Source organism: Cibotium barometz, chromosome 51, assembly GCF_041138505.1.
Source record: "Cibotium barometz isolate CiBa-2024 chromosome 51, ASM4113850v1, whole genome shotgun sequence".
Lineage (NCBI taxonomy): Eukaryota > Viridiplantae > Streptophyta > Polypodiopsida > Cyatheales > Cibotiaceae > Cibotium > Cibotium barometz.
In genome coordinates, this window is record NC_141096.1 from 45,823,433 (window position 1) to 45,838,891 (window position 15,459).

Sequence of the window (15,459 nt, forward strand, 5' to 3'; positions counted from 1 at the left end):
GGCAACGGTTGAAGTAACTCTTGAGGAAGTTGTCGAGATGCTTTCATTATCTGACATGAATGACAAGCTTTGACAAATTTGATAACATCTTGCTGCATCTGAGGCCAGAAGTATGTAGCAGACAAAAGCCGATATGTCTTGTTGATACCAGGATGAGCAGCATAAGGAACTTCATGATGCTCTTGAATGAGAATCTTCCGCAATGAATTATTGTGAGGCACACAAATGCGATCAGAAAAGAACAGCAACTCATCTATGATGGTGCAGGCTGCAAACATGTTCATTTATGCGGGACTGGGATTAGAAGATTTGAGAGCACGGAACGCATCTCCAAAATCTCTATCAGTCACATACTCATTTTTGAAACAAGCAGGGATTTCTATTTGTACATCTGTGATGGCAAAATTAGTGGCTCGAGGCATGCGGCTCAAAGCATCTGCAACCACATTCTGAAGACCAAGAACATACTGGATCATCATGTGGAAATTAGCCAAGAATTCAACCATCGGCCTTGTCGAGAGTTCATAACTGGTTGAGTGAAAATGTACGTCAGAGATTGATGATTTGTACGTACAACTGAATCTGCTCCAAGAAGAAGATGTCTCCAAGTCCGATAAGCATGCACGATTGCCAAAAACTCCTTATCATACGCAGGATACCTGCTTTGAATGGCTGAAAACTTCCTGCTGTCAAAAGCAATGACACGATCATTCTACATCAAAACTCCACCAGAAGCACGATCTGAGGCATCTGTCATTACATCAAAGGGCTGGGTGGGATCTGCAATGGCCAAGACCGGGGTTGTTGTCAAGGCATGCTTGAGATCATTGAAGGATTGCTCAGGTTTAGAAGACCACTGAAGTTTGTCCAACTTTGTCAATTCTGTCAAAGGGGCAGTAATCTCTGAAAACCTATGCACCTTGTTGTGATAAAAGTTAGCAAGTCCCAAGAAAGATCGAACATCTGAAATGGTGAGAGGCAAAGGCCAATCCACAATCGCCTGAATCTTCTTAGGATCTACTGCAATGCCATTAGCAAAAATGATGTGACCAAGATACTCCACATGGTTCTTGAAAAATTCGCTCTTCTTCTTGTTGATGTACGGCATATTGGTGCGTAGTACTTCAAAGACAATCTGTAAATGCTCTTTGTGATCGACCATAGATCGGCTAAACACCAGAATATCATCGAGATAAACGATCACAAACTTGTCCAAGTACGGCCCAAAAATTTCATTCATCGGGGTCATGAAAGTGGCCGGGGCATTGGTTAACCCAAAAGGTATGACCAAGAATTCAATGGCCATATTTTGTCCGAAAGGCTGTCTTGTATTCATCACCATTACGGATACGATTTTGATGATAGCCGGACTTCAAATCAATCTTGGAAAACACCTTTGCACCAAGCAGTTGGTCGAACAACTCATCGATGCGAGGCAAAGGGAATTTGTTCTTAATTGTGAGCTGGTTGAGAGCACGGTAATCAATGCAAAGCTGCATTGATCCATCCTTCTTTTTGACAAGCAAAACCGGGACTCTGAAGGGACTTTTGCTAGGACGGATGTGACCTTTATCCAGCAACTCCTATAATTGCTTTTGTATCTCCTGAGATTCAGAGTAAGAAACACGGTATGGAGCTCGGGTTGGAGGAGGTTGACCTGGGGGATAAGATCAATCAGGTGATCCACAGGACGACGAGGAGGCAATGTTGTCGGAAGATCATTCGGAAACAGATCCTGAAAAGGCCTGAAGACGGGTTGCTCCAAGTAAGCAGTTGTTGATGGCGAGGCTTGAGATTGCTCGCTAGTTTCTGCTTCAATCTCCCGTAACATGACCAAGGATGTTGTACAGTCACGTTTGCGGACGAGGCGTTTGACTTGCAAGGCAGAAACAACAGTGATGGTTTGGCACTAAAAAGGCCACGAAGTTCCAGTTCTCGACCATCATGGTATAACTGGATTGAATGAGAACGAAAGCTGATCACTGGATCATATCGATACAGCCAAGATTGTCCTAGTATCATGTCATAATGTGACAACGGCATCACTGAAAAATTAAGGTGATTTGGTAATCTTGAATCTGGAACTGAAGCTGTTGCACCTTTTTGTTACAATTAAGGAAGGAACCATCAGCAAGCTCTACTTGAAAAGCATCCACAAAATGTCGGGTCTGTAGGCGAAGCTTGTGAACCAAAGAAGTGCCCACAAAATTAGTGGAACAGCCACTGTCCACCAGCACATTGATGGGATGGTCGCCAATGAAACCCAGAAGACTAAGGACCTGCTTGGAAAGATTCACCGGAACAGGGTTGGTACTTTGGCCATTAAGCATCAGGGTACTGACAACTTCAGAAACGCGAGCAGAACAAGCTATTTGTTTGTTTTTGTCTTTCACAGGAGGCGGGTCATGATCAGCATGGTGGCAACTGTCCACCTGAGAATTGCGCGGAGTGTTGGAGGGTTTAGGGCGCTGAGGACATTCATACCACCGGTGATCGCGAGAACAAATTGTACAGAGGCATGGACGACTAGGTTGGGATGAAGTGGCAGTCGATGAAGAGGTTTGCTGTCCTGAAGAGGTTTCTCGCTTGAAGTTGCGCCGATCATTGCTGCGACGGTCCTGTCGGGACCGATCTCGATTTCTGCTGCCAGAGGATTCGGTCTGAGAGGATCCTGCGTTTGACGCGAGAGCTTGCTCGGAGAAGCGCGACCGGAAGGACTGTTGTCTAGAATATGGTCGCCGATAGTTTGGTTGTCCAAGATTGGGACGCTAGGGTTGGCTAGTCCCATTGGGTCGATTCCGTTGGTAAGAACGGGCGCCGGAGGAAAAGTTCCTGGGAGGACGCTTGTAATCACTAATGCGCTCGACATACAAGATTGCTTCATCCAGTGTGGCAGGATTGTACTTATGGACTTCGTCTTGGATCGTAGGTTCAAGCCCGTCAATGAAACTGTGAAGCTGGTCAGAGGGACTAAGTGTCTCTATCTTGAGAGCCAGTTTTTGAAACTCTGAGATGTAAACGGCCACGGAGCCAGTTTGACTCAGGCGGCGGAGAGAAGACCTGGCATGAAAGTTCGCATTGGCAGGCTCAAAAGCCTTGCGAAGAGTACACCGGAATTTATCCCACGTCGGAGTAGACTTGCCATCTGAAATCCTGTGTCGCCACCAAAGGAAGGCGGTATCTTTCAAGAGGGTACTTGCCAATTCCACCTTTTTATTTTCGGGCAATTCGGTATTTGAGAAATAAACCTCCATCTTGTAGAGCCAGTGATCAATTAACCGCTTATCGCGGCGGCCATTGTAGGCCTCAGGTAACTTGATATCCATCTTTCTTGTCTGTGCTGTGGTCATTAATTTATACAAAAGTTTGAGTTCAACATTGTCTACCTCGGCAGTCGGATCGGAAGAAGTTGAAGGATCGTCCTGCTGGCCCACCGAGGATGATGATGATGATGTTGGGGAACGCGAACGACGCGCTCACTGTGACTTCCTGGATCCCTCGCGCTGGTGTTGGTGCCGTTGTTGCATGTCTTCCATTTGTGATCGCATTGATGCCATACCGTCGAAAAGGGCCCGTTGCAAGTCCTCCATCTGTTGTTGAAGAGTGGTCATCTGCTGCAAGACCTCTATCTGAGGATCGGCGGGTGGCACGTTGTCGTGCGAAGTCGACATCTGGAGAACTCAGAGAGAGTACTGAGGTGAAGGAGGAAAGGTCCACCCGAAATGTAGGATGGAAGGAACAACTGCTGGAGAGGCAGTAACGGGATCCTCGTACTCGAAGTCGGGGTCCTCTACTTCCTCGGGATCGTCCTCGGAGGTTACTTCGTCTGCTTCCACTTCTTCGTTTGGTTCCGCCAAAGAGCTGGTCACCGGAGATAATGGAGTATAATCGGGGACGAAGATCTCGCAGTAGAATGTCACAGGAGGGCGCGTGGAGGAGATATTGCGGAGGCCATCCACACTGCACTCTGAAAGAAAGTGTGCCAACTGAGGGTACCGTGACAAAAAGTACTCGAAATGAGTAAGATGCAGTGGCTCGCAAATGAGGAAAATAGTCCAGATCGCCCAAGTGTCGGGTTCGGTTACATGCGGGCTGCTGACATGTATGCGGTATACCTGTGAGACCGAGGCTACTGGGATAGGAGAGTCCGGGAGACTTGGAATCCACCCAGCATCAGCGGAAAGTGGCACCGGCTCCAGAGTGGGGGCACGAGGAGGGCTGTGTTCGGGAAGAAGAGCCTCGGGGATCTCGTCGATGTAACTCAGGTAGGAGATGTGCATGTTGGGCTCCTCCGGAAAGTTGTCCATGAAGCATGCACGTAGATGGCGAGAGCGCACAGACGATGTGGCGTGGGCAGAGCCGGGAGAACCCACTGACAGCCGGGAGGAGGATGGTCGCCGAATCGCCGGGAAGAGGGGGGCGAACGTGGAGTTGGCGGCATCCTGACAGCCGCGGGGGGGGGGTGGGTTGCCGAATCGCCAACGGAAAGGGGGGGTTCGGTTCACACTAGCACACGCCCGTTTTTTTTTTTTTTGATTAAAGTACCACGTGCCAATGTTATTTATTTATTATTATTTTTTTTAATGGTGTAAAGGTGACGGCCCTGGATCACGTAGCCGACCGGAGGAAGAGTGCGCCGCTTCGAAAAAGGCGCCGCCAGCAACTAAGTGAAGAGGTGGAGGGCGGTTGCTATTCGGCGGCGAGGGGCTCAGGGCCGACAGCTACACGACGCAAGCAAGGGGCTCACGCCCGACAGCGAATGCAGCGAGGAGGGGGGGGGTGTTCCATATTCGGCAACAAGGGGGGGGTTCCTACCATGCAGCGAACGACTAACACCACCGGCAACAGGGAGGGAGGGTAATCCAGGTATGCAGCAAGGGTTCCCTCTCTGCAATACACACGGTGCGTGTGTATGGGTGTGGAATTTTTATTTATTTTTTACATCACCATGGGCAAAGATTTACGCCAAGTCCACCATCGCTCCGCTGCTTCCATACAACACCGAGAAGAGGGGTGGACGAGGGGGTGCCGCGGAGAGGGTGAGGGCTTCACAACCCACGAGTAGGAAAAAATTTGCTCTGATTCCACTGTGAGGATTATATTGTTAATCCATCATATTGTGTACTAATTACTACTTAAGTACTTAACTTAGAGAACAAGAACCTTCAGGAGAACACTTGAGAGAAGATGGAATTGACTTGAATTGATTAAACTAAGTACAATAGGTCTCTTATATAGGAGATGAAGAGAGACATTTGAAGAGGCGTGTCCTTTGACGAAAGGAAATGAACCATAGAAGAAAAAATACAACTTTAGGCTGAGGGATGTGTCTATTCGATGTAGAGGCACAACCATTCATCAAGGGATACAACCATTCGTCGAAGGGATGTGGCTATTCGATGAAGAGGTACATCCTTTGGCGAAGAGTCGCAACCAATCGAGGGTAGGGGTTCCCTTGGCTGGTTACTCTTTGCATCTGCAACAGGAATCAGCAATGAAGAGAGGATCTGATACATACATACGTCACAATCGTGACAGTACCGACCGCTAAACTCCTATGTGCCATCAACCAAAGAAAGAATGAGTCTTTCTTGGCCGAAAGCTATCCCACACTCTTCCAGAAATCGGAAAGGAAACGCTGTGAAAGGCCTTGAGATTGCCAATGTGTTGCTACTGCCAATGTGCCATCTATCTCGGGCATCTGGATCCTGCGGCCTAGCCGCGCAGTATATGCAAAGAAGGGGTCATCCAGTCTCCTCTCGATCCGCTGGATCATGCCAAGTCCACACTCCCGGATACCACTGCAAGCGCGTGAGAGGGTGGCACTCCCATATCCATAGCCGCCATAATCTCTCCCAGGCCACCTTGGTCGGTGCTGGATCAATGCCATTCCCGTGCCCGAAAACCAATCACCCTCACCCTCTGCAAGGTGCAGTCACTAAAATCCTCCAAAGGAAGCTCAGATCTCTCTAGTCTACCATGGGATCCAATAGAGAAATTAAGCAGACCACTGTCCTCGTCTGCTCCGTGGACCGCCACTAGGATATCGTGCTGAGTAAACACACCTAGCCACACTGGGGGAGTGGGTCTGAGGGAGTCAGCCACTCCTGAGGGATAGCTAAGTCGATGTCGATGTTGAGCCTATCTCTGCCCCGGATCCCTGTCAGGCCTCTCTCTTGCACCTCCGGGGTTAATTGCATGTGGGCGATCCAATCTCCAAGAGACTTGGCTGGTCCCATGCTCAAGGTTGCCCAAGAAACGTGCGGTCAGGCCGCTAGCATGTGGCCACTGGATAAACTGATCAAGGGGATCCAGACCAAAGGCTGTCGAAGCCGCTCCTCTAATGCAACTGGAGCTATTTGTCTGAGGGCGAGCCTAAGGTGCTCCCAAGCATGAAGTAAGCTGGCTGCAAATCTGTCCTCAAAAGCCATGCTAAAACCACAGGCTCGCATCTCTGTGAAGATCCACCGGGTACTTTGCGGCCAAGGGCCCCCAAGACTCAGAGTGCGGGCTAAAATCTGGGCCAATAGAAAATCCTTCCAAGGCTCACCACCGGGAAGGAGGCCTTTAACAATCAACTTGCCCAGCAAGGCGCGGCTCTGAATAGCCGAGTCAATGAGGCCTAGCCCCCCTCTGCGACGAGGCTAAATAATCACTCTCCATGTCACCTTGGCCCTGGCTGGCCTCCCATCACTTCCGGTCCTAAGAAATTCTCGATCAATCGCTATACTTGGCCAATACAAGCCCGAGAAAAGGCCCATCATGAAGTGATGTACCACATGGTGGCCAGAAGTACCTATTTCGCCACCACCACCTTGCCTGCTAGGAATAGCCTCTCCGAGCTCCAATAAAGAAGCTTCTTCCGAATACTCATTAGAAGAAGTGGGGCAAGCTGCTGCTCAGGAGAGATATCAATGCCAACCTGGCAGCCAAGATATCAAACTGAAGTGCCCCTCGGGATCCACTGGAAATCCTCAACTGGTCGCCAAGACGGTGCGGGTGTTGAGCCCACCCAAAAACCACACAACTTGTGCCAGTTGATCTGTGCTCCTGATGTGCGACAGAAAACCTCGATCACCTCCGCAAATCTCTGTAGATTCCCCACAAAGCTGCTCTGTCGTCTGCAAACTCTTAAGTCTGGCAACTCCTCAAACGTGCGGTGGGGAAGACGCAATCCCTGAAGCCCGGTCTCCTAGGCGGAGAGAAAAATACTCATGGCCTCGGTGACGAATAGGAAGAGGTAAGGTGCCACAGGACAGCCTTGTCTAACCGAGCAAGAGAGGGGGGATCTATCGCCATGGGCTCCCTGAATGAGAACCTGGCTGTGTGAGGCTCAGTAAAGTCCTAAGACTCCACGAATCCAATCCATGGGGAATCCCATCCGGCACATAGTACCCTCTAGAAAGCTCCAATCCACCCTGTCAAATAAGCTTTCTCAAAGTCTAGGAGTCGCACAATGAGGTCCTACTTCCGCATCTTGGCCAACGTTGTCGCCTCCCAGAAGGTAAAGTTGTTATCCAAAATGCTCTGATCCTGAACAAAGCCGGTCTGAGTGTCATGGGTCAAGTCTAAGAGAAACGGCTAAAGTCTCCTGCTGATGGCCTTGGCCAAGATCTTATAGGCTATTCCTAGAAGAGTGATGGGTCTCCACTGTCGGATCTCCAATCTGTCACCACACTCCTTGGGAATCAAGTGAATCAAGCCCTCTAAGAGCTTCTCTGACATGGCACTTGTGATCATAATCTCATTGAAGGCAACTCGAAGGCCACCTTCCATGAGGTCCCAATGGCAAAGGAAGAAGGAGACTAGAAGCCCATCCGCCCCTAGGTGTTTGCCCTAGGAAGTGGCGTCAATGCCTCCGCCAACTCCTCAGCAGCGAATGGTGTCAAAAAGAATGACCGAGAGAAAGAGGAACCACCTCCCTCATATGCTGCCAGACCCTCTCGCACACTTCCACCACCTGTGGAGATGTTGGGGCACCAATGAGGAGGGATCGAAAAAAGTCTGTGGCGATGGCTCTCACCTTGGGGGGGGGGGGGGGGGGGGGGTGGATGGGATGTAAATCTGAAACAATAGCTCCATCCTGGCCACGCAACCTATGAATACTGTCTCTCCTCCTGTGGGAGCTGGCCATCTCAAAGAAATCCCCTGTGACTCTATCGCCTGCCTGAGTCCAGAAAGAGGCCCTAGCATGATACCTGTACTCCACCCTCCTCTCCTCTATGGATCTAATCTCCGTGCAAGCGACGGCAGGCTAACTCTCGATCCACTGGCTATCCGGGGAACTCTCCTAAAGCCGTTGTAAAGAGGGAAGACTCCTCCTCAAACTCCTCTCTTGCTCCCGGAAACCCTTTAGTCGGCTCTCGGCTGCCTCCACAAGAAATAGCTAATCTCTCATAAGCCCTCATCTAATGTGCACGCAACAGAGCCTGAAAGAAAATCCAATCCTACCCATATCTGCTCTATCTTGCTGCAAATCTCGGGGTCCTGAATGAGGCTGTACGGAATCCTCGAGCTCACATACGTTTCATGCCTCTAGGGATCCTCTAAGAACAAAATAACCAGGGCGTGGTCTGAAAATGAAGTGCCTGCCAAAATACCAATCATACCCCCTCAGCTGCAAGCCCACTCATCAACATGAAATCTGTCAAGTCTGGAGAGATTGGGTCCAGTACACCTATCCGATCTTGAGAAGCAAAGGCTCCCAGGGCTACGCTCAAACTCTGGAAGATGCCAAGGGTCCTGTTCCCTGACTGCAAGAATCATCTCCTCCCACCCTGAGTACTCTGCTCCTGAAACTGTGGCCGTGCCACCTCCAAGTCTGTCCTCTGCTGCCTCTATCATGTTAAAGTCACCGCCCAAGCACCAAAAGTCAGCCTGAGGGAGGGCCTGTCGTACTAAGCTCCAAAAGAGGGCTCTACTTGCAGCAGCGTTCGGAGCGTAAACGTTGAGGAAGCCAACGCTATCCTCTCCAATAGTAACGGTAATCCACAGTGCATGCCCTGGGACAATGACTCCTAAGCCAGTCACTCCTGACAACAGCTACTCACTGATAGATATAAACACCCCTCCCTACGTCCCTGAGGGGCCGAAGGATGGGGATCAAAAAGTGACTCCTGCCTGGAAGAATCTTCCCGCATCTGCGGGTGCACCCCTCTGAGAGATGATGCTCTTGGAGGAACAGAATGTCTATGGGTCCCCCCACTAGGGCCCTCTGAAGCTCGCCACATAGGAAGCCTCGTCTATGAAAGCACCGAGGCCCCCCTATACCCTGAATGTTCCATGAAACGATCAGCATATCAATCTCAGTGTGATGCGGCACTTCCACTCAAAGAGTCTTGGGCGAGGGTTTAGACAGGGAATGATCACAATCCGTGCGAGGGCAAAGTCGCGCCAGGTGGGCACTAATCCAGTCCTCCATGTGACGCCAATGTGTACGAGCACGCGCGTATGCATGCTCCAGACTCCATCGGTCATAGTAGAGGTATCTGTAAGAGGGGGGAAGAGGTACCGCAACAGAAGTATGCATGAACACAAAAAGCAGCACCTCCAGACTAGAGACTACCATCTCCCCGTCCTCGCCTCGATGGACTGAACCTCCAAGCTCCATCCTAGCCAGAGGCCAAAAATGGGTGAGAATGTCGGTGATGCAGAGATCGTGGAGATGGTGGAGAGCTCAATTGCTTGACCCTGGATGGCAGTTGCCACCAACTCAAGATCCCACTCTGTCCTTGGAGCTACACTAAAGGGGAAAGAGAAGATCATCGTGCCATTATCTGGCGTAGAGGGCCTAGAGTGGTGAAAAACCACACAAACCCAAATAGGGGCTACTCTCTCCTCAAAAATGTCGGTCTCTTCCGTCGGCAAACACCAGAAGAAATTGTAATCCACAAACTTCCCCAGGATCTTGGGGCCCCCTGGGGATACCGGCTCGGAAAAACGGTGAATCAAGCAACGGACTGATCCCACCGGCTGCCTCCACTCCGGGTCAGGGACTGTCGGGGGGCGACGAGAGTGCTAGAGAAGCAGAAGGGAGGGGGGGGGAGGGAGGGATGGGTCCTGAGGCTCTGCATCCCTATGTCGCTACAAATGAACTGAGCTTTGCCTCTAGCACCAATCCATAGAGTTTGGCCAATCATGATCATCCTATAATATATTAGGATCAAGTGGATCTCCGGCTTTGAGGATGGGGATTTGGGAAGCAAGCGTACAAGTATGATTGCACAAATGAATAAACCTGTCCTTTTTAGCATAGTAACATGCTTCGAGATTTGCCCAACACGTACCTCATGCTTAAGACGGGAGCGCGTGGCTCGGCATTCGTCATCACACCAACAGTTCTGGACATGAGACTGCAAGGTGGCTTGGAGGTAGACCGCCGTGTGCCAATGAAAGAAGTGGTGGTGGATGTGTGAAGTATGGTGGTGAGCTATGATGTGAGGGTGGGTAGGGGGACAGTAGGTTCCACATCCTGGAGTTGGCAGTAGATGTGGTTGGAGTAAACAAGGTCAAGCTCGTGTTCAAAATGGACTTGGGTGTAAGTGAGATGGGGGGTGGTGGCGGAGGGACGGGTGGTGTGCAAGTAAGAGTGAAAGAGAGGTAGGCATGGTCAGCTTCAAAGGGGGGTGGCAAGATGGAGAAGTCGAGTAGAAGGTGTGCCAAAGATGGACGCCTTTCATGAGGGGTAGTTGGCCATGCACCTAGTGAATGCCAGTGTTCGGCCACCCCACACATGGCCTCACTTACCATAAGTGTAGTGTGTGTCCAATGAAGGGTACCCACATGCACACACAAGCCCACACTTTAATAAAAGAGGGCATCCATTTTGCCTTGGCCGAGCACATTAATAATAAGCCTGGCTTTCTTTAACTAAGTGTCAGCCCAAATATTAATGTGTAGAACACTTGTGCCTATGTGCTAGGGTTTTCCAGAGAGAGAGAGAAGAGTGCGGCGGAATCACACACAAGAGTCCTAAACTATTGCTTTGTATTATGTACAAGAAAGAAGTAATACGACATAAATTCAAGTACAAGATGTGGTTGAGCCCTGTGACCTACTATACCCTCCTGACTAGTACTTCGCTTACAGAGAAATGCTCTGTGAAGTCCAACACTGAGGAAAGCAAGTGAATATTACACACACACACACACACACACACATATATATATATATATATATATATACACCAATGCTTCAAGTCGGCCACTAGTATTGATGCATGTCACTTGTATCCGGCTCCCACGTCAACACTGCCACATGGCAGTGCCACGTATGTCACCTACGATGTCTGTATGTGGCACCTACGATGTCTAACTCTGCATGTCAGCTGCCACATACAAACATCGTAGGTGACATACGTGGCACTGCCATGTGGCAGTGTTGACGTGGTGCCACAATAGCTAGTCCAAATCCTAAACCAATTGGTCTCCACCATAGTTCTCTGTGGAAGTTTCGAGAGCTCAAGTCATTGGGTTAATAACTGGACGACCATATGCCACCTCAAAGGGAGTCTTCTTGGTCGATGCCTGCAATGTATCATTGATGGCATGCTTCAGCAATGGCAAGAACTTCACCCAAAGAGTTTAATGCTTCTGACAATAACACCGCAACATTGTGATCATAGTCTTGTTCATGCCCTCGGTCTGGCCATATGTCTGGGGATGAAAGGCGGTACCGAACTGTAACTTTGTCCCCAACCCATAGAACAAGGCCCTCCAAAGACCTCTTGTGAATTTTGGAACCATGTCTCAGACCATCCTCTTCAGAAGTCCATGTTAGCCAAACACCTCCCGGATGAGAAGCATGGTCACCTTCTGAGCATCTGCATCTAACTTGCAAGGAATAAGGTTGGTTTGCTCATCCGAAATGCGTTGTTTATCTGCCCAACTCCGCCAAGTTGTCAAGCTAAATAGACCGGACATATATCATACATGTATGACCACCTTTGTGTACCACCCGTTTCATCTCAAGGGCGATATAACTCCAACAAGGCCTATGTGAGAAAGTAAGGACTCCCCAATCACCTCTAAGGAGCATCCAGAAGTATACTGCAAATTCAACCTCTGCTCCTTGTGGTAGATGATGCCCACATTGGTGATCACTTCTCCATCCATCTTCCCGTTGAAATTGGGAGGCTTCAGAAGCTTCAATAATTGAGCTCGTTCCTCACCAGGCTTGGAGGAAGAACTCGGCAAACCGATAGTCTCCTGACTTTAAGCCGAAGAAGGCCAGCAAGAACTGTCCAGATAATCTGGTGGAGAGGGACTCCACGAAGGAGACTGTCGGTGACGCGAATGGCATCTCTCCTGTCGACTAGGTGCAAGTGTAGAATGATGACTGTTGGACTGGGAGCAAAGGTCACCGAGCCTGCATTCAAAGGACAAGAAACTTTTGGCAATTCGTCCTTGGAATTGTCCAACACTTGCTCCGAAGCATGGATCCTTATAGATTGCAGATCCAAATTACTAGGTGCTCGAAGTGCCGACATCATCCTGTCAAGACAGGCAAATATAGCCTCCATTTCAGCCGCCGCGTGTCCATAGATGTATATACAGTCATAAGGCCAGATGAATCTAAACTTACGAATAATTTTAAAAGAAAGAAGAGAATCACCAAAAACAAACAAAATTTTAAAAAATTAAAAAAGCTAAATAGAGACACCCGACAAAAAATAATAATAATAATAGTAATAATAACTTGCAAAAACAAACAAATACATAACTAAATCACATACACAAACAAATTCTTTACTGAACCACAACAAAAGAATTTCTAACAAACAAGCTAAATAAATTTTTAATAACTAATTAGCAAAACCAAACTTTAAATGACTAATTCACAAACAAAACAAGTAAAGACAAGAATACAAGAAGTGTGAACTTTACCTCAAAGATTGTCCAATCATGAAGTATAAGATCATCAACTTCATCATGCATAGCATGGACTAGGTGCTGCAACATCCCTACTCACGTCATCAACGCCCCAAAGTAGGTGCCGGTTTACATATAAAAAAATTTGTCCTAACCAAAAGGGGGCAATTTTTATACAGAGACCAACAACCTGAGTTTCTATCACTTCTCCTAAGGTGAAGGGCATAGATCCATGCCGAGAAGCAAATCAATAAGTTGTGAATCCATGATAAATATCAAGTGATCAAGGACCAAATGAGGGATTTCAACCCTACGCGATGAGGTAAGGGTTTGGTGGGGCAGGAAAGCACAATATACCCCAATCAACCCAGGTTCAATGCAAAGAAGCCAAATATTCACTTTTCCTAAAAACTTGTGCACTGTTGGAATCTAAGTGCTCTACCCCATCCAAGCAGTCATAATCCCGGGTACCAATAAAGGAAAAAAAAATTGCCCGTTTCCTAGGCTCGGATACCAACTATAGAACACTTGTGCCTATGTGCTAGGGTTTTCCAGAGATAGAAAGAAGAGTACGGCGGAATCACACATACAGCACACTCAAGAGTCCTAAACTACTGCTCTGCACTATGTACAAGAAATAAGTAATACGACTGAAATTCAATTACAAGATGTGGCTGAGAATGAAGACGTCAAATCACAGCCTTGTGACCTACTGTACACTCCTGGCTAGCACTTTATATATGCACCACTGCTCCTAATTGACCAGTAGTATTGTTGTCGGTCATTTGTACCCGACTACCATGTCATCCGTGCCACGTGTCACATGCGTTATCCAACTCTGTCTGCCAGCTGCTATCTAATGTCCAGCTATGCCATGCATACTCGTAGGTGTGTCACATAATGAGTGTGCACTTGCAAGACAAGTTATAACATAACAAAAAGGACCAGCTCTGAGTCGCACTAGCTGCTTTCAAACCTTGCCATTTCCACATGTTTTAGACACTGAAGATATGCATGTTGTGTATGTTTTGACTCTTCTAAAGTCTCTGCCAAGAGTATAAGAGCCACAAACAAACCAATTACAACCAACCCCCCCCCCTCCCCCTCTTCTCTCTTCCCTTTTGTAGGCCCAAGATAGGTGTTAGGAGCCAATTCATGGATCATGATTCATATTCCAAATTTGCAGTAAACAAACTTGAAGAAAACCTTCAAGAACCTCAAGAAAAAGTGTTGAAGGGTACAAAACGTGTTAATTTGGCAACTAGGATTGGTCTTGATAAGCATTGCATATGTTCAGCAAACTCATAATAAATTGGTGTACGTTTTCTTCTAGTTGATACCTTCTAGAACTAATAAAATATTGTAAGAATAAGGTTTTTGATCATGTTGATGAAAAGAGCATTGACCCTTATGTTAGCAAGTAAACCATTGTAGATGTCCACTCTACTATGATATTAAGGGTGTCTTCAAAAAGAGGTCTCTTGAATTCCGCATACAAAGAGGAGAATCTGAGTCTAGAAGGGATCGAAAGGAGAAGCTATGCTGGAAGCTCAACAATCGCACTCTCATGCACGCTGTCATGCATTTCAGATGTTTCTGCCCTCATGCATGTCAAATACACACAATCGGTCTAAAGCAATAGGCGTGCATTCCTATATGTTGCTAAGAAAACCAAGATCACTAACTTCACCCTATTCCCCAGCTGAAATCCTTAGTGAGGAAATGAGTAGGCCCCCTTACAAACCCAGCCATTTTAAAACCCAGGCTGAAATACTACTCAATGTATCCAGCTAGCCATCCGGACATTGCTGTTATTCTACCACCCACAATCTGCTACCAAGACTATCCACAACCTCAAAAATTGCACAGCCAGGGGCTCTGATTGGAGTTACATAATCTCATACATGCAAGACTTTGTGGCAGTTAGTGGCATTTCTTCTCCTTCTCTAGCTGCCATAAGTTGAGGCATAACAGCTTCTAATCTTGTTGAGTTAGAAAAAGTAGACACAGTTTCCATAAGACAATTTTAGCAGCGTACCCTTTGTTAAATACACAGTTGATTTCATGGTGAGGGCTAAAAAAAGGCACACTTTCAAGTTTCACAAACAAACAAGAAAAAAAAAAAACCCTCACGAAGCTTCTCAAGATCCATCTACTGAAGTTTACCTGTCAGCTTCATCAAAAACCATCCACCGCAAATTTTCATAATGAAAGGACGCGGTATTTTGCAAGTGATCTAGTAGACGGCCAGGAGTGGCCACCAAGATTGTGACACCTGCAATCAGACCCCCCAAAAAAAAAATGTTACACAAAAAGAAAGGAAGGTTGCATTTAACGTCTACAAAAGACCCAAAGGGTCTATACGACCAAGAGATGTTACATATGATCCATGAGACTAGATGTCAAGACAGCAACAAAGAAAAACAGGGCCAATGTACTACCCACGCCATGTGGATACAATGGAGAGAGAGAGAGAGAGAGAGAGAGAGAGAGAGAGAGAGAAAGCTGTATTAAGGTCTACCAGAGGCCGAACTCGACCTATGAGACAAATCAATGTACAACTGTCAATGTCTTCTGGATGTCCAGAAAA

General features: G+C 47.8%; 1 protein-coding gene across 7 annotated transcripts in view; it reads right to left on the reverse strand.

Moving 5' to 3' along the window:
- The window catches only part of LOC147609683 (P-loop containing nucleoside triphosphate hydrolases superfamily protein), an 89,177-nt gene that overhangs the window by 45,724 nt on the left and 27,994 nt on the right, over positions 1-15,459 (reverse strand). For 5 of the 7 annotated variants that reach the window (XM_086787396.1, XM_086787394.1, XM_086787392.1 and 2 more), the window contains one exon: positions 15,036-15,144. The exons of the other annotated variants lie outside the window; for them this stretch is intronic. In XM_086787396.1, coding sequence (XP_086643522.1) covers positions 15,036-15,144 — 109 coding nt within the window. The remainder of the gene's footprint in view (positions 1-15,035; positions 15,145-15,459) is intronic. 7 annotated transcript variants of the gene reach the window in all.